Consider the following 19,884-nt stretch of genomic DNA (forward strand, 5'->3'; position numbering starts at 1 on the left):
ATAGAGTTTAAATACGAGACTTTCCATCTGAGGTCCCTCTCCTCCCTCCCATTCTTATCTGACTCTTTAGAAAATGTAAATATCTAGAATTTCTAAGAATACAAGATATCACATTAGCTGCAGGATATGTGGTTACCACAATTTCTTATAGCAACTGACAAAGGATGGCAACTCTCCATCTTCCTTTTCCCTTGTCCATTCTGACAGGCGAGGTTAAATCAAACACTAATAAGGCAATTAGCATTCTAAAGAGCTCTTATTCTTCAATGCACTTTAAACTGTCGACCAATTAATCTGTAACATCCCTGTGAGGTATGGTAAATATAATCTTCATTTTACAGCTGGGAGCAATTGCCTAGGGAGGCAGAACTGATGCTCCACATATATTTCCCAGCTCGCTCTTTCTTATGGCACATCCTCAAATTCCTTGTGTGGGGATTTAAGCGAGTTACAGATCTTCAAGTGTTTCCATACTTAGAAAAGCAAAGGAAATGGAGGGGGTAAAAACAGATGTGAAAGAAGAAATGGCTTTGGCTAAAGAGTTTAAAAAGTAAAAAAGTCTGAATATCTGCACCCTGCCTCCATGCACACATGCACGGATGAAGCCCATTCTACTATGTGCCATGATGCCAGAATTCAGCACAACAAAACAGAAGCTGGCAGTCTCAAGGACCTGGAGGACACTCTGGGACCTATATTCCCCGACTCTTCCAAAGGGTATCTGGGCTGCCACTGTCACGGAATGGGATTTCGCCACAGTAAAAGCAACGTTCACTGCTTTTTAATTTTTCCATGAGTAAAGGCTTCTTTCACCAACAGCTGTCTATCCCCCTCCCCCCAAAACATGTTATACTTGAAAATTAGTGTGTGTGCAATTTCAGGGGATTTATGGATTTCCTAGGAATCCTTAAGAACCACTGCCTTAACTTGTTAAGATGCCTGATTCAACAGTAGTGAAAACTTAAGGAAAAAACAATTCGTTACTCTTCAGATATATTTAAAAAGTTTCCAGCCCAGCTTGCATACTATTCATAGGTTATGTGGAACTTCTTACCAGTGCAGGTAGTTAATTGAATAGCTCCAGTGGTCTTCAATATGCCAACAGAATGAAGAAAAGCACATTCCCACATACAACCAAGGAAGTTTCATGCCACATATATCAGCAGTAATGTGAGCAAGGACAGACTGCTCCATTACTGGCATATTGTTCAAATTCCAGCCACTATCAAGATACTCCTAAAAAGGAAACAAAAACGGTATAAAGGTTTAACATACATGATAACATTTTAGATTCTCAATGTTTCAAAAAGCTGGCTGAAAACAGTCTCCTTCAAAATAAAAAGGTTGGGGTTGCTGAAAAGGAGGGGAGACCACTATGTAAATTTCTTAGATGCCCACAGATTACTTCTGCTCAGTTTTGAGCTTTATATAAATAGATTCATATAGTATATACTTTTGCATCTGCCCACCCTCCTCTTATGCTGGCTGCACAGGAAATACACAGTATGAGTCTGTTTATATCAAGTTCAAAAAGAGGCAAACTAGGGGCGCCTGGGTGGCTCAGTTGTTAAGCGTTTGCCTTCAGCTCAGGGCGTGATCTCAGCATTCTGGGATCGAGCCCCGCATCAGGCTCCTCCGCTGGGAGCCTGCTTCTTCCTCTCCCACTCCCCCTGCTTGTGGTCCCTCTCTCGCTGGCTGTCTCTCTGTCAAATAAATAAATAAAATCTTCAAAAACAAAAAAAACAAAAAAAAAAACCAGGCAAACTAATCTATGGTGTTATAAGTCAGGATAGTGGTTGTCCTGAGACAAGGAAGGTAGTGAAAGAGGGAGGACAAAAGGGGAACTTCTGTGGTAAGGTCTGGTAATAACTGGTAATGTCCTAATTCTTGTTCTAGTGCTGGTTACATGGGTGTATTCAGTTTGTGAAAATTCATCAAGGTGTGCACGTGATTATGTACTTTTCTATGTATATGTCAGATTTCAGAAAGATTTTTAAAAATTTGACTTCATACTAAGATAGAAATAGAAACCTTCCTAGAAGTTTGCTACTGTGGAAAATAATAAACTCATAAACACTGTAAGTTTAAAGATAAATTTAGGTCTGGTCCAAATCCCTCAAATTTTCTTCGGAAGGTGATACCACACTTATAGACCGAAGGCAAAGGGAGGTTAAGTAATCTCCCCATATCATCACAATGTAGTTGAACAGCTGGGACTAGAATTCTTCTGTGGGCTCTTTCTACTTTTCTTCAAATCATTAAAAATCTGGTAATCAGGGGTGCCTGGGTGGCTCATTCAGTTAAGTGTCCAACTCTTGGTTTTGGCTCAGGTCATGATCTCAGGGTCCTGGGATCCTGACAAGAGCCCCGTGTCAGGCTCCCTGCTCAGCTTATCTCTCTCCCTCTGCCTCTCTCCCCTGCTCATGCTCTCTCTCTCTCTCAAAAAATATATTTTTTTTAAGAATCTGGTAATCAAAAATGTGCTGAAAGTTATCATAAATTATTTCAAGCCAACCAAACAGAATCTTAATTAATAATTCAAGTTCCAACTACATACATGTTTGCAGTAAGGCTATTAATCCCGTACTATGCCCTTTAGATAAGGATATGCTGAACTATTAGCTTTAAACACAGGTCTCTGCTTGAAACAGAAGTGCCTCACAGCTAGAGCCTACCTCCTCCTCAGGTGACAGCTTGATTTTCCCATCTCGGACAGGGAAGCCACTGCCAAATTCTTTTGAGGCGATATCGGCTCCATATTCTACTGTGACATCCTCTTCAATAGTGCTTACCAGTCGCCAAAATTCTTTCTCAACTAGTTCTGTGGGAACCATCTGGAAACAAAACAATAAAGAAGACAAAAACTGAATTTTCAGACACTCACAAACTACCCATGACCAATCTGAAGAGATTAGCTAAGTGACAGGAATCACAGGACAACATCCTAAGGAAAATTATATCCATAACGTTCCACAATGGATCCCAGGCAATTTAGACATGGACATTATTTTCTAAAAGCAATCTGATAACTAAAAAAGTAAGTACTGATTAAGAATTCATGTTCTTCTATCACCAACCTGGCCACTACACTAAAAGGAAGTCAAGGAAAGCAAAATTCTGACAACCAGAACCTGGAGATGTTCTTGTGTGTGAGAAATACAATATATAACTTGGTTGACCATTATAAAGTAATAATAGCTGTGTCTGAATGACATTTCATCCTTTGAGATGTATTTGAACACATCACCTGACTCCATCCTTTCACTCCTTGCACTAGACCTAGCTGAGAGTAATGCAGGCAACCATGATGAAAAAAGAGTGCAAAATATGAACAAAAGAGCAATTATTTTGTAGCCGCATGCATAGTATAAGGAGCCACCAGACTGTATGTCTAGGATCTGCTGTTAATCTGCTGCAAGTCTAGAGAAAAGTAACTTACATGCCTTAAATATGCACACCACCAGGACTGGTTAAGCAAACATACCAGGAAATCATACAATGTACGAGTGGTCAAAAGAACGAAATTCAAATGGAGTATAACTTGAATTTATAAGCCCATTAAGTAAGCAAACATTTTAACTTAACAGCTTATGTTAGTGCTATCAGGGAAAAACGAGTTCACACACACATTTCTGGGTTCCCATAAATGATACAGCCATTAAGGAGGGGGGAATAGATGAATACTCTCATTTGACCTCAATAAGCATCCCAAGAAAATAATCCAACTAAAGAGATCTACATGTGTGAAGTGTCTGCTATAGCACTTTGTTGGTAAGTGAGAAAAACACAGCTTAAGTGTCCAGAATTAGGGCAGAAAACCATTTAATTCTGGTGTACTCACTTGACAGAATGTTAAATGCTGAACAAAACATGTTTATGCTTCTAAGAGCATAAGGGAGAATTTTAAATGAACTCATCCTCAAGTTTACAATACTAACTTATAATATACAAATGTGTTCCCAGTGCACAGCAGGATTGGCACATTGGAGTCATTCAATAAATTGTGAAGTTTTCTTTAAATTACATTTGTTGGACTAGAAGGATTCCTGATGATTTCCTTTATTAAAAACCTGTTACTGCTGCTCTATGATTCGTGTGGAAAAGGCCATCTTTAGAGAAATCAAGTGAAAACTCAGAATGCGTTTTAACATATTGTGGAATTTTAATACCATTCAACAAATTAGAGGTTTCACTGTGTATGATAATGATTATCAAAAATACGTGCCAGGTGAAACTGTCTTCAGATATACCTTTTTCTAAAACTTATTAAAATTCCAAATCAAAGCAGTATGTATGTACATACATGGACTGGCATGTTGAAATAATCAGATTTGAATGCATCTGCCATTTCCCCAAAAGTACGAAGGGTATAGTCCCTGGCTGCTTGTTCAAAGCCAAATGCTTCTTGTGGCTTACTACACTCCTGCCAAAAAGAAAAAAAAAAGGTAAAAAGAATATTTATATATACGTAGTTATATTTTATTTATATATTTTAAAAAACAGATTAGTAAAATTACTTATGTAGTGTTTAAAACAGAAAAAAGCCTGGATGGACATACATCAAAATAACTTGTCTATCAATTGAATCATACTCTCTTTTTTTTTTTTTTAAAGATTTTATTTATTTATTTGACAGAGATAGAGACAGCCAGCGAGAGAGGGAATACAAGCAGGGGGAGTGGGAGAGGAAGAAGCAGGCTCATAGCGGAGGAGCCTGATGTGGTGCTCGATCCCATAACGCCCTGAGCCGAAGGCAGACGCTTAACCGCTGTGCCACCCAGGCGCCCCGAATCATACTCTTCTAAGTCATTCAGTCTTAAGAATTTTTGCAGAGAGCATGCAATGCTTTTTTAAATAAAAAATGTTTTAAGTGTAGTTAAAAATTTTTTTCTGCATCTTAGCTCCCTGCATAGCTGTGGGACTCACTGCCAAGACCTCCTTCCTAATCAGGCCCAGCCCACTTTTTTTCATGAGCCTCACTGTTATCAATTGCTAAATCTAAAACCCAAAGCGAACAAAAAATATTCTGAAGGAAATTTTCAAACGCTAGCTCTGCCATTAATTCTTACCTGAGCCAAACACTTAGGACACCTCCAGTCTCCCTTGGGAACATCATGGAGAGGAGGGATCAAGCAAAAGGTGTGGTAACTGTCGTCACACCCGTCACACAAGAGAAGCCGGTCCTCATCGTTGCCACTGCCGCATAAGAGGCAGACATACAGATCCACCTGGAATGAAAACAGGTACAGAACAAAGGAGCATGAGCTCCATTCGATTTTATGAAATTCTAAGAACGAAATGGATAGTGGCATAATCTAGTCTTTCCATCCTTCAAATGAAAATGAATTACCCCCCCATAAGAGGTATTTTAAATAAAAATGCTTCACCTTTTATAAGATACTTTACAATGCTTAATGCATTCCCAACACTAAAGTCTAATCTTAAAACCTTGTCAGCTATGTGTGTGTGTGTGTATGTTTTTAAAGATTTCTTTATTTAGGGGAGGCTGGGTGGCTCAGTGAGTTAAGCATCCAACTCTTTTTTTTTTTTTTTTAAGATTTTATTTATTTATTTGACAAAGAGAGACAGTGAGAGACGGAACACAAAGGGAGTGTGAGAGGGAGAGCCAGGCTTCCCGCCTAGCAGGGAGCCTGATGCGGGGCTCGATCCCAGGACCCTTGGATCATGATCTGAGCCGAAGGCAGACGCTTAACGACTGAGCCACCGCCCAGGCGCCCCTAAGCATCCAACTCTTAATTTTGGCTCAGTCACGATCTCAGTTCTCATGCCCCCCTCTCTTTAAAAAAAAAAAAACAAAGTATTTATCTGAGAGAAAGAGAGAGAGGAGGCGTGTGCACATGCACATGAGGGGCAGAGGGAGAGGAGAGAAAATCCCCGCAGACTCTGGCTGAGCAGGGAGCCAGAAGTGGGGCTCCATCCCACGGCCCATGAGATCACGACCTGAGCCAAAATCAGGAGTCAGACACTCAACCAACTGTGCTGCCCAGGTGCCCCTCAGCTGTGTGTTTTAAAGTTTGTCACTAAGATATCTAGCTTCTGGTAGCTTAGAGAATGATAATCTTCTAGAAGAAGAACATATTTGGTAATAAATTACCAGCTTAACCAAAAATAGAATTTATAAAGAAAAAAATTCAATTTTTCCATGTTTAAGTTCATTAACCACATTAAATTACTTTATATTCTAATTAAGGATTCATGGTTAAGAAGTTCCCCAAACACAGTGATAATAATACATAGTTATTACTTGTTAATGGGCTGAACTCTGTTCCCCCAAAATTCGTATCTTGACGTCTTAACCCCAAGTACCTCAGAATGTGACCATATTTGGAACCAGGGTCTTTAAAGAGGTTAATTAAAGTAAAATGAGATCATAATGAGTAGGCCCTAATTCATATGACTAGTATTCAAGAAGAGATTAGGACCTAGACAGGTATAAAGGAAAGCCACGTGGACAGGGAAGACATCCGTCCACAAGCCAAGGAGAGAGGTTTCAGGAAAAAACCAACCCTACAACACCTTGACCTTAGACTTCCAGCCTCCAGAACCATGAGAAAATAAATTCTGTTGTTTAGGCCCATCAGTCTGTGATACTTTTTTACTAATACATTACTCTTGCAAACTAATACATTACCCAATAATACGGAAAGCCAAGAACTCAACTGATCAGGGAATCTCACTTTTTCAGTCTTTTTGTTGTAGCAAATAAAAACCTGGGTTCTGATCATTTTCTGATTGTATCTTTTTTTTTTTTTTTGGTGGGGGGGAGGAAATGCAACACTTAATTGGAATAATTTCAAATTCCAAACTAAAAACCACTGTTGTCAAGCTACTCACTGAGCTCTCAGATGGGGACAAAGAAGAAAAAAAGCAACCAGATCCTTTGTAATGTCCTCAAGCTTTACTTTTAAGTTTCCATTTGAGTAAATGGCTGCCTAGTCCTCCAACTCTTGTTGGGTCCTCAGTTCCTATCCCCCCAACTCCTTTCCTTTTCTTTCCTTCCTATTCCTATCTTCCTTTTCCTTCCCTGTTGTAAAGTTGGAAAACATCAACCTGATTTTTGATCTACCTCTCAGCTCATTTGGAGGTGATCTAGTGATTTATGAACATTCCATATATAATCCAGCTCACCATTATTTGTCTCTAAACTGCACGTAGTCCAGAAAAACGGCTGTGAATGCCCCCCATATGTTACTACTATCTTCATAATGCATTTGTACATTTCCTTGATTAAAAACTGATACTATAAATGGACATGAAAAGTTCTTTTAATTGTGACACTCTAAGCTAGAAGTCCTAAGTAAGGCACAAAAGGTTAAAATGAGGGGTAAAAGTGTTTAAACATGTCAACTCACAGCATTGGTGGTTTTTTTAGATCGGCTCTTGGGTTTTTCCTTCTCGCTTTCTACAATGTACTCTTTCTTCTCAATGGGTTCTTGCTTGACGATGCCTTTCATTTCTTTCTCTGTAAGAGGCAATCCGAGTTAGTGCTTCCCAAATTACACTTGGCTCACACCTTGCTCCCTCACCTCTCACCTCTCCCTCCCCCAAGCACACACAGGACAAAAACACAATTTCCTTGTTTCTTTTCAATGCAGGAGCAGAGCAGCAGCACCCAGTGTTACCAGATATGGGTACTTCTGGAGATGTTGCTCACGGTTGTAGGCTTTTAAAATAGGAGCTGAAGATATAGTCTTCTTAACAACACGTTACCGAGGCACAACATCTATTGATGAAAGCAGGTTGCTCCTGACCTTAACTGTAAGAGACTAACAATTCACCAACTGTACTTCCTCCACATTATAGAGTATCTCTCCATAACCTATGACTACTGCCTGGCTCCAAAGACAGAATTTTGGCTAAAACAGTACCTATCAATTAATGAACTATCCTATGGTAGGCAGGTGCTGTGCTAAATGCTTTCCATGGATTATTTAACCTTTTGCAACAAATCTGTTTCAAAGATAATAAAACAGACATTAAATCAAGAAATATCTAAGTTCATACAACTAAAATTAGTGGTTAGGCCAGGATTCAGATTCAGGTCTATATTTTTAAAAATCCACCTACTTTCCACTACATTGTGCTGCTTTTCCACTAAACTCATCAAACACTAAGAAGAACCAATTTTAAAAACTTCTTCATTTGTATGTGCCTGCCCATATAGGATTTAGGACTTCTCTTTTTAGAGTCCTGAACTTACCTCTCAGTGACTGACATCGAGCAATGGCCACCCAAACAATTATCAACTAAAATTCAGATTTAGAAACCATGTCTGCCTGCCATTCCTGAAATAAACTTATCAGATATCCAGTCAAAGGCACCTATGTTGCTCATAAATCACTTTTTTCAATGAATGCCATTTAACAAAATTTCAAAGTAGCAATTAGTGACAGCTGAGAAACTCGATCATATTTCTAATATGCATGTTTACTTCTACTGGTCACTAACTCCGAGAATAGGGACAGTAACATATATCAAGATTTTACTTTCCTTAAAAAATGAATACTTATTTTTACTGATTTCCTTTTTACTTCTTTCCTACTCACGGATAAACTTTCTTACCATTTTCACATTTTGTAGCTGGACAACCCATTCGTCTTCTCAGGTTATGAGTTCTGGCTTCTGCTGTCTCTTCTGGTTCTATTTTAATATTCATGGCCTTTAAAAAATTGTCATATACATAAATATTTCCTTTTAAAAAAGAAGTCTTCTAAAATCCAAATGAAATCTCCAGGTGACTATAATTTTGTAAATTATCTTATAAATAAATATTCAAAACATGCTTCTCTCCCCCCACAGAGGTGAGATTTACCCTTAAAATTACTATTATTTACAGAAAGGAAAAAATTTGAGAAGTTACAAGAGTATCTCCACTTTGACAGGTCAAAAAATAGGGAAGAAGCAAAGGATCAGGAACAAATTAGTGGAAGTGTCATTACCCCACTGGAAACAGCTCTGATTTTCCTCCTAGAAGCTTCCCAGTTCTCATCTACTCACCTTATGCTTAATTCAGTCATCATTAAGCCAAATCCTTAAAAGTTATATAAATATCATAATTTCATTAGCCTAGAAGAGTTTGCTGGCTTCTTCCAAAGTTGGCTCACATTTACAGAAAACTCAGCTTCCATAATAATTTTCTATTAATTCTTCTATTAAACTGTTATTACAAGCTACTCTTCTAACATCACTAAATTATTAAGGATTCCCCTATCATTAAGTCAGTCTCAATTTCCAATGTTTCTCAAAGTGGTAATACTTACTGATAAGGCAAAACAACTTTTGTGAAGTGTTTGTGGAACCACACTTGATCATTTCTGCCCATGTTCATTCAGGATGTCCACTGCTGACAAAATTTTCCCCAGGGTGCTATCATCACCCAATAAGTCTCTAATCAAGGCAAACCTAGGCATCCATAGCACCAGTGCATGTCTTACACATTTAAAGATCAAGATGTGCTCAAACAAGAATTTTTTAGACTAATGAAATCTAAGCATGCTTATGGGCTTCAAACAACCTTATTTTCCTATTCTGAGGCAGTCTTAATTAGAAAACCAGAGTCACTAAATTTTTTCCTATTTCTAACTTACCTAAGTTAAAAATAATCCCCTATTTATATCCACTTCCTTAGAAAACAAAATAGCTATTTTCTTTTTCATCTTAACCAATAATTACTAATAACCAGAGACTGATTTAGATACCCGATTAATGCAACGAGGCTTCCCAGTTCTAAGATGTTCCTAATACATTATCACTGATTCCTAACACTTACGTGTCCATCAACCTAGGTAAGAACCCCAAACTTTCATACCTCTATATGAAACAAGGTAACCAGGAAACTTCTCCCTTTCCCAGGGGAAACCTCTCAGAGCAGAAAAATCTTGAGGCAAACAATCTTTCTCATCTGTTCACTCCTCCTGATCACCCCTCATGTTCTTTCATTTCATCTTATATATTCAATGTGCTTACCCCCATGCTGCCTAATTATTTTCTGTCTTAGCATAAATGTCTCCCATAGATTCCATACTCCTTTTCAGGAACTCTGAGAAAAACAGCTTTCACTATTCTCTAACCTCTGTTCAAGGGGGGGGGGGGGGAAGAATACCCAGTTCTCTATTCCCTAGCCTTAATCCCCAATAAACACTGCCTAACTTTATGAGGGTAACAGGCAAGCCAAACACCATCACAGTGAACGCCCATTCTTCCTAACTCTGTTAATAAAGCAGCTGTCTGTCCAGGCAGCATAAACCTAGAAAGAATTCTTCAATCCCTTACCCCTTTGACAGTACAGTCTCCCCAAGTGTAAAAGCTAGAATACAAACAGCATCCTTCTCTGAGGTTAACAAGGTTCAAAGCGATGAAGAGCACACGCATGAGAGAAACCCAGCGTCAGACAGACAGTGGTACAAGGGCTCAAAGATTCCGTCTGATCAACCTCATGAGGCTCTCACCTCTGCTCTCATGCGTTTTGCTCGTCGGGCTGGGGGGCATGTTTCTGAGGGCTGCACAGACTGCCTCTGGGGAATATCATGAGGTTTGTACTCCTTGTCCTTCGTGTCTGTGCTCAGGTTTGGCTTCTGCAGACACTAGAAATAAAACACATATTTATTAATGAATTTTCCCTCCTTTTTTAGGAATTCCAATGTATTTTGCAAGGTATACTTGACAGTTATTTACACAGATACATAAAAGGTCTGTAATTTTTAAAATCTAAATAAACACAAGTCTGCAGTTACCAATCATATACACACACACATATAAGAGCTTTAAAAAATTTTTAGCAGGTGAATGGTGTTGCTTCAATTCATTTAAACTGTTCATGACATCAGGTTACACCAGGCCACAGCAGGCTCAAGGCACTCCCAATGAGCCACTTGCAATTATCTCTGTTTGCAACTGCCAATTAATTGAAGGCTCAAACTGTTAGAAAGGCTCCTTTTAAGTTTCCAAAATAACTTTCCATATTGAGAATATTTGATTTTTTATAGTATTTAGAGTCATAAAATATGGAACCCAATAGGTTTTCTCATTTTTTGAATCCTGCAGTTTCAAATATAACTAGCAATGTTCTGTGATCAAAGATATCATCTGAATTGAGAAAACAGGTAATATGACTGAAGTGTTCTCTTCTTATTAGTGCTTTCACTTACTTCAACATACTCCTACAAGGTCTAACTCATAAGACAAAGACTAATAAGGCAGCCCACAGCAGTAACTTCAGCTCTGATCAGACAAGAGTTCCTTCTTGCTTTGATTATTTTTCAGTTTGATTCTAAGCTTGCCAATAGAGGGTGTTTAATGCCAATACAACAAAACACGGTAACATCAAAATATTACCACTGAATCTAATACGAATTTCAAGTAAGCAACACTCCTTCATAACAGGACCCACGAGTATCACAAGAAGCATTTTTAAAAGCAGGTTCCAAATTGTAACCACTCAGGATAAAATATATCATCTATGCTAGAGTAAGACACAGTAAAATAATACTCTTCTAGAACTCCTGGCTCTATGTGTACCATTACTACCACACAGTCTCACTCACTATGGGTTCCTTCCTCCTAACATTTGCAGAAAGAATTCAGAGAATGGGGGGAAAAACAAGAATAACAAAGGCAGAGCAATCATCTAACAAAACCTATTTCTAACATTTAAAAAATGTAATACACTATAGAAAAACTGATAGATTACTTGATATTCTAAACAAGTAAATAAATCTACCACTGGTACAACAACCTATATATATTAAATATTCTGTTCATTCTAACTAAACTCATATACTGATTTGTCTGGAAACGTTAACTAAATTGGTATGGAATACCACCCTCCATTCTGTAACAAGTCCTCAAATTTAGCATTTAGAGTATATTTAATGAAAGCATGCAGATGGGAATAAAACCTGCCTATCATCTAAATTAACCTCTTTTATGTATTTCATAAACTTTCTATTTGAGACCTAAAAGTATATGTGATCACGCAAATATGAACTGAACTGGAATCAAGGAAATTTTATAAAGCGGATGGTCAGATATAGAGAGATTAGGAGCACCTGGGTGGCTCAGTTGGTTAAGCATCGGAGTCTTTTTTTTTTTTTTTAAGATTTTATTTATTTATTTATTTTAAAGATTTCATTTATTCACTTGACAGAGAGACAGCCAGAGAGAGAGGGAACACAAGCTGAGGGAGTGGGAGAGGAAGAAGCAGGCTTCCAGCGGAGCAGGGAGCCTGATGCGGGGCTCGATCCCAGGAGCCTGGGATCATGACCTGAGCCGAAGGCAGACGCTTAACAGCTGAACCACCCAGGCGCCCCAGCACTGGAGTCTTGATTTCAGATCAGGTCTTGAGCCCCACGTGGGGCTCTGTGCTCAGTGGAGAGTCTCTCTCCCTCCCCCCACCCCCGCTTGTGGTCATGCGCTCTCTCTCCCTAAAACAAATACAATCCTTTTTTTTTTTTAAAGGAAATCCAGAGTTTATATATGTGGTCCCTATCTCTCACTAAGTCCAAACAGTTCCATAAACTATGGTCTGCTTTGTTCCATAAGGACTTTAGAGATCTAAGGTAAAATCAAGTTCAGAAACTTTCAGAATATATACGAACAGCTTTATTACTTTTTTAAGTTTTTTTATTTTATTTGTTTATTTGACAGAAAGAAAGAAAACACAAGCAGGCAGAGCCGCAGGCAGAGGGAAAGGAGAAGCAGGCTCCCGGCTGAGCAGGGAGCCCGATATGGGGCTTGATGTGGGGCTGGATCCCATCATGACCTGAGCCAAAGGCAGACGCTCAACTGACTGACCCACTGAGGCATCGCTTTCTAAGATTTTATTTGAGAGAGTGAGCAAGAGAGAGCACAAGCGGGGGGAGGGGCACAGGAAGAGGGACAAGCAGACTCCCCGCTGAGCAGGGAGCCCAATGTGGGACTTGATTCTAGGACCCCGGAATCATGACCTGAGCTAAAGGCAGATGCTTAACCCACCCAGGTGCCCACAGAGCTCTACTATTTTGTTCCAAACCACAACTGCAAACATACAACTGATGTGTTTGCTTTGTATCCACTGCTAGTACATGCAGACTAATTTTAACCTTTGAGAAACTGGGATTGAGAGGTGACTAATACCACAACATGAGGACACCATCCTACAGAGACAGACCGATCCGCCAAGACACTTAGAAAACACAGGAATACAAGAGGGGCACCTGGTTGGCACAGTCAGTTCCGCATCCAACTCTTGCTTTTGGCTCAGGCTGTGATCTTAGGGTGGTGAGATCAAGCCTGGCACCGGGCTCCAAGCTCATGGCAGAGTCTTAGAGTTTCTCCCTCTGTCTCCCTCCCCCACTTTTCTCTCTAAAATAAATAAATCTTAAAAAAAAAAAAAAAAAAAAAAGGAAAAAGAAAAGCAGAAGAAAACACAGGACTACAGGAATGGAGCCTCTGTCCCACTGCACTAGCATATCTCTGCTCAACTTTTCTTGTGTCCCAAAACTTACTCTAGGCTTCGGTTCACCCTTTGCAACAATTCCTTTGTTGGCATCATTTTTTTTCTTAATATTGAGACTTTATTTTTTTAGAGAGGTTTGAGGTTTACAGCATAGTTAAGATGCAGGTGGATATTGACTATACCCCCGGCCCCCCACATGCACAGCCTCCCCCATTGTCATCATCCCCCACCAGAGTAGCGGCACTGTGATGAACCGACACAGTTCACGGGTGACATCAGGACTCACTTGGGGTATACATTCTCTGGGTTTGGACAAATGTACAATGCCATACAGGATATTTTCACTGCTCTAACAATCCTCTGTGCTCTGAGTATTCCCCGCCCCCCTCCTGCCCCAAAACCCCTGGCAACCACTGATCGTTTTACTGTTTCTATAGTTTTCTTTTCTAGAATACTATGTTTGGAAAAATACAGTATATGTAGCCTTCTCATGTTGGTTCTTTCACGTAGTGATACACATTTAAGGCTCTTCTCCTTGTCTTATCATGGCTTGAGATCTCTTTTCTTTTTTTTTTTAGATCTCTTTTCTTTTTAATGCCTAATAATACTCCATTGTCTGGATATACCACCGTTCATTTACCTACTGAAGGACAGCTTGGTTGCATTCAAGTCTTGGCAATTAAGAGTAATAAAGTTACTAAAAAACATCCGTGTGCAGGCTTTGTGTGGACATAAATTTTCAAATCCTTTGTGTAAATACCAAGGAACATGACTGCTGGATCGTACGGTAACAGTATGTTTAGTTTTCTAAGAAACTGCCCAGTGTCTTCCAGAGTAGCTGTGTCATTTTGCATTCGGGCCAGCAATGGATGAAAACATCTGTTGTTCTTGCCACCCTTTGTGCTGTCGGTGTTCTGAATTTGGCCATTCTAATTGGTATGTGGTGGTATTGCGTTTTCCATTCTTTTAAAATATACATATTCTAGATATCCTTTCTCTAAGAATTATTTTCAAAAATCAGAAATGAGCCAAAAACTAAGTACAAAAACTGGCCATCACAGTATAATAAATATAACATTCAACAATGGAGAAATCAAGGTCTGGCTATAAAAATGGAATGCCAGAGTCATTCAACTAGGCCTTCAAAAATATTCAAGGACATGACAAATGCTCATGATATATTAAGGAGAGAAAAGGCAGGTTATAATACTGTAAATGAAGAATACAATCCCAGTGTGTGTATACATGCATAAAAATAGCCTCAGAAAAAAACAGATGAGAGGATTAAGAGTGATTTTATTTTCATCACACTTTCCTTTGTTTTTAAGCTTTCTGCAATGAATACCTTTCAATGCCTAGAACATACTTGGCACACAACGGGCCCCTCAATAAGTATTTATATGTGTTGAAAATGTAATGTTTGTAAAAGTTATCTTTAAATACTATTCCTTTCAGACTACAACTGAATAAATGCTTACATGCTTTTCAACTATCAAACTTACACTAAGTATATAGATATTTTTTAAATGTTGCAACCCATAAAGCAGGTAGACTTTCCTCTTACCATTGTGACTTCCACACTGAAACAGAAAGGTTAATAAGGAGAAGATCTACTGTAGGCAACTGTATGTAGATCTGACTATAAAACTGAGGCATAAAGGCTCCACATACAACATTCTAAATAATTTCATCCCTGGGTTCATTGAACATTCCCACATGTACATTTAAAAATGACAACTTTCTGAATATTAGACTGATCATGTTCTTCTAAGCTGAAAAGAAAGCTCCCCTGGAATCAAGAAAGAAAGAGGATGGAAAAATGCAATGCTATAAAAATCTATAGGATTTGAGCATTACAGATGGTATGTCTATAATATCAAGACAGAGTTTTGATTAGTAGTTTACCCTCTGAAACTATGTTATTATCTTTCTACTTCTCTATAGCACAGTAACAATTCTTAAAATTATAGGGCTCACGGCTCTTGCCTTAGAATAACTCAAAGGGTGTAAACGGATTACGACATTATTCTTTCCATCAGGGTCTTGAAATAAGTAGGAAGATTTTATAATACAGTTTTATTTTATTTACAACAAAAGTTCTTTTTTTTTTTTAAGATTTTATTTATTTATTTATTTATTTGATGGGGGGGGGCACGCGCACAAGCAGGGGGAGTGGCAGGCAGACGGAGAGGGAGAAGCATGCTTTCCGCAGAGCAGGGGGAACCCAACGTGGGACTCAATCCCAGGACCCCGGGACCATGATCTGAGCCCAAGGCAGTCACTCAACCAAATGAGCCACCCAGGCATCCTACAACAAAAAGTTCTTATTTGAATAAGTTGGCAGATACCATTTTTGTAAGAAAACAAACATGGCTACACAGGAACTATTAGAAGAGGGATCCATTAGCTATCCAGCATTATTAAGCCCACTACCTTTTACCCGTATCAGCATTCTATCTGAAAATCTCCTTGGAGATCTCAACTAGCAAGAGAACAGGTAGGCAAGTTATTTCACAGATCGTATGTTCATGTGACAACTAGGAATACGCTCTCCATAGTATATGAATGCAAAAGCAAGAACCATAACAAGATAATAAGCATAAGGAAGACAGAGCTTTAGTGAAGTTCAATACAGACTTCGGCTTCCGACAGCAAAAGGCTATTTCCTCCACAACCTTATTCATTTCAAAAACAAACTTCTAAGTATGGCTGCTCTCAAAACAGAACGACACAAACACTGGAGGAAAAATTCACAAAACAAAGTCTCCTCTACAATTTCTTCCACACAGAATTAATTAAGGCCTCTTCATTCACCCTTAAAGACAACATACCGATAAACTGCGAAATAAAACAGGTTAAAGTTGGCCTCAATACTCACCCTCAAACTGTCTCCTGACAGAAACAAGTTGTAGGGATTGAGGATGCGTTCATAATGCCCTCTGATATGGGAGCCCACAGCTTTGCCAGGAGCAAATCCCATCTTGGTGGCAATTTTGGTCCATTTTCTATCCTTGCAAACAACTGCAAATCCACCTTCTTCTGCAACTAACTGTTAATAGCAAAAGAAATTAGAAACGCCTATATGGAAATTCCCTCGTACCTAGGTATGACTCCAAGAACAAAATGTTCTTGGCTGTGGTAATTTTTAAAAATACACTTTCCCAAATCAAACGAAAATATATATGCACTACTAATTTCAAGCTAGAAAATTAAAAGATCACTTCTGACAATATAGTCCATGAACATTTTATACCCCCAAAAGCTACTTCTTAGCTCCCCAAGCAGTCAAGATTTTCTGGGGGGAAGAACTAGATCAACAATTAAATCTCTAACAAAGAACGAGCCCTAGTACTTGGTCCAACACAGTGATGCTCAGAAATCTCCATAAACTAAGGAGTAGGACAGATGGCACCATTTTGGGGGAAAGAATGTAGGCTTTACACTGAAGTGAACCTGAATTTCAGGTACAGAATTATGACTCAGCCTTTACAGCTTGGTCAATTTTCTCCCTAAGCCCCAGTTGTTTTAACTGTAATAAAACAGAAAGGAGCATCTTACAGAAATATTGTTAAGTTGAAAATGACACACGCAAAATGTGGCAGCAAAATATTTCACGAGATAAGGCTTTCAGACCTGATAAGTAGAGCCCAATCACTGTTAAAGTGAACGGAGAATTTCATTTTACATATTTCTAACAATAAGTTTCTTTTTAAGATGAGGAAGATCAAATTCATGCTAGCAGAAAGGCACTAAAATGAGGGAGATGGCCGTTAGCCTCTTACCTTATTGAGCTGAAACAAGTCCAAGATCTTCCTCTCCACATGTGGAATTTTCAGAGTACTTCCCTGCAACTCCCAATACTTTGCAATCTGGTCCAAGAAATTCAGTTTTACTCGAGTTTGAGCCTAAATGACAAAGCAATGATATTTAATCTTACCTAGCTCATTTTAAAACTCCTGTCTATTATCTATGTGTGTGGTATTTTCACTCCTAGAATATTCCAGGGAGGTGCGCCTGGGTGGCACAGTCGGTTGAGCATCCGACTTTTCCTTTCAGCTCAGGTCATGATCTCAGTGTCATGAGATCAAACCCCACATGAGGCTCTGTGCTAAGTGCAGAGTCTGCTTGAGATTCTCACCCTCTGCCCCTCCCACTCATGCTCTCTCTCTCTAAAATAAAGTTAAAAAGAAAAAAAAGAATAAAGTGATATATCACTTCTGAATTCAACAGAGAAACTGCCAAAATATATACAAAATACATACAAAATAAATACAAAATATACAAAATAAAGCTAGTTAAGTAATCATACATTAACTCAACAAAAATGTAATTCAGCCCCTACCACGCGTCAAGCAGAGAGTTAAACACTCAGTAAGCCTTCCTGTAAGTAGGCACTCCGAAAAGGGCTTCACATACGGAGCACTATGAGCACAATTCTGTTATTGGTTAAAATTATAAGACAATTAAGCTTCTATATGCCCCTCTTGGTCTTTTTACAAATGGGGTATTTTAAAGGTCTGTTTTTTCCAAGCACGAATTTTCTTATTTTCTCAAACACAAATCTAAAAATGGATTTGCAACAGCGATTCTGTATCAATTTTAATGAGTCCTGATAAGATAACAGAAAACCAGGAGACACTTTCCCAACTAAACGTTATTCCTTTAACAGATTATTACTGTTGTAAGTCATTAAAAAAACTTTTTTGTCATCTTTTTTTCCCCTCCTTGAAAATTAAGTTTAAGTCAGACAGTTTTAGGAGTTTTATTTTGCTCAAGAGCAAAACTGAGATGAATGTTCAGATGTTCCCAAACACAGTCTAAGGCCTCAAAGTTAGTACCCATTTCCTATCTTTTTTTTTTTTTTTAAGATTTTATTTATTTATTTGACAGAGATAGAGACAGCCAGTGAGAGAGAGAACACAAGCAGGGGGAATGGGAGAGAAAGAAGCAGGCTTCCAGAGGAGGAGCCCGACATGGGGCTCAATCCCAGAACACCGGGATCACGCCCTGAGCTGAAGGCAGACGCTTAACGACTGAGCCACCCAGGCGCCTCGCATTTCCTATCTTTCAATCTTAACTTGAAAATACAGACACTAGGGGCACCTGGGTGGCTCAGTCGTTGACTGTCTGCCTTGGGCTCAGGTCATGATCCCAGGGTCCTGGGATCGAGCCCCACATTGGGCTTCCTGCTCAGTGGGAAGCCTGCTCCTTCCTTTCCCACTCCCCCTGCTTTTGTTCCCTCTCTCGCTGTCTCTCTGTCAAATAAATAAAATCTTAAAAAAAAAAAAAAGGAACTTAAATCATTAAAAAATAAAAAAGAAAGAATAGAAAGAAAATACAGACACTAGATGCTACTATCACCAATGTCCACAGAATCCCAGTGGACGTGTGTTCCATTTAAGTTAAAAATGTTCGGTTTTTTTATAGAAAAACAAAACATGATTCAATATGAAAATCAGGTTAGTGAAACATTAATGTAAACATTACTTCTAGGTTACCAATACCCAAGCCTTATTCACCCTGTACTTTAGGCTTCCAGTAGCAAAGGGATTGAAAAAACATCATCTCTTCTCTAGAGAATACCCAAGTATTCCTCACCCCTCTTAAGGAAATTAAAGTATGTTATTAAATCTAAGAGAAGACATGTATTTGGAAGAAAATTAGAGCTGGACATCTTTTCCATTAGACGGTTCTCAAAGTACATTCCTTTCAAAACCTAAATTCTTGTGGTTGTCACCTAAATTTAGAAGGATTTAAATGAATTAAGAGGCCAACAATGATTGACAAAAATCCGTGTTTTTAATGAAATCTGGCTCCCTACAAAGGCCTTACTGACATTTGTTTTACCATGATTATCAATGATTAGCCATATTTTAGCTTCACTAAAACTACTAGATTTGTGACAGAGATTCTTCAAAGAAAGTCCCTCTGGAATAAAGTCCACCAGAACAACAGTTAAGATATTACCTCCAATTCATTCAGCCTCTGGATACGTGGGGTAAAATGAAGTTTATCAACATCACATGCAAATGGTGGCTGCCAATCCTAGGAGAGAAGCAAAGGCTTTGATTAGAAGAATTTATAATTCTGACATTTTAAAAATTCTGTTAAAACCCCAGGTAAGTAAAACACACTATCTCTACCCAGTCAAATACAACAGAACATGGGTAATAGTTTAACCTTTTTTCACCAGAACAGCAGAATATGTATGATTACCCTTCCCCATATGAATGATGCATCCTGTGCATACCCCTCTTCACACCTTCCCAAATGAGTAAAGTCACTTAACCTCAAGCTGTTGAAAAATCCCTGACTTTGAAGTTACAACCCCGAGATCAAGAATCACACGCTCTTTGGACTGAGCCAGCCAGATGCCCCCCCCCAAAATTACTGACATTGAAAGAGATTTTGATTCCTCTATTCCAAAG

General features: G+C 38.7%; 1 protein-coding gene across 2 annotated transcripts in view; it reads right to left on the bottom strand.

Annotated features, from left to right (window-relative positions):
- The window catches only part of KDM5B (lysine demethylase 5B), a 74,812-nt gene that overhangs the window by 28,183 nt on the left and 26,745 nt on the right, over positions 1–19,884 (bottom strand). Inside the window, exons 2-11 of one of the 2 annotated variants that reach the window (XM_026480632.4) lie at positions 19,424–19,501; positions 17,239–17,361; positions 16,335–16,505; positions 10,470–10,604; positions 8,584–8,680; positions 7,374–7,483; positions 5,070–5,228; positions 4,304–4,423; positions 2,676–2,834; positions 1,055–1,236 (exon numbers count right to left, since the gene is read on the bottom strand). In XM_026480632.4, coding sequence (XP_026336417.1) covers positions 1,055–1,236; positions 2,676–2,834; positions 4,304–4,423; positions 5,070–5,228; positions 7,374–7,483; positions 8,584–8,680; positions 10,470–10,604; positions 16,335–16,505; positions 17,239–17,361; positions 19,424–19,501 — 1,334 coding nt within the window. The remainder of the gene's footprint in view (positions 1–1,054; positions 1,237–2,675; positions 2,835–4,303; positions 4,424–5,069; positions 5,229–7,373; positions 7,484–8,583; positions 8,681–10,469; positions 10,605–16,334; positions 16,506–17,238; positions 17,362–19,423; positions 19,502–19,884) is intronic. The other variant, XM_044377673.3, reaches the window with a different exon arrangement.

Source organism: Ursus arctos, unplaced genomic scaffold, assembly GCF_023065955.2.
Source record: "Ursus arctos isolate Adak ecotype North America unplaced genomic scaffold, UrsArc2.0 scaffold_2, whole genome shotgun sequence".
Lineage (NCBI taxonomy): Eukaryota > Metazoa > Chordata > Mammalia > Carnivora > Ursidae > Ursus > Ursus arctos.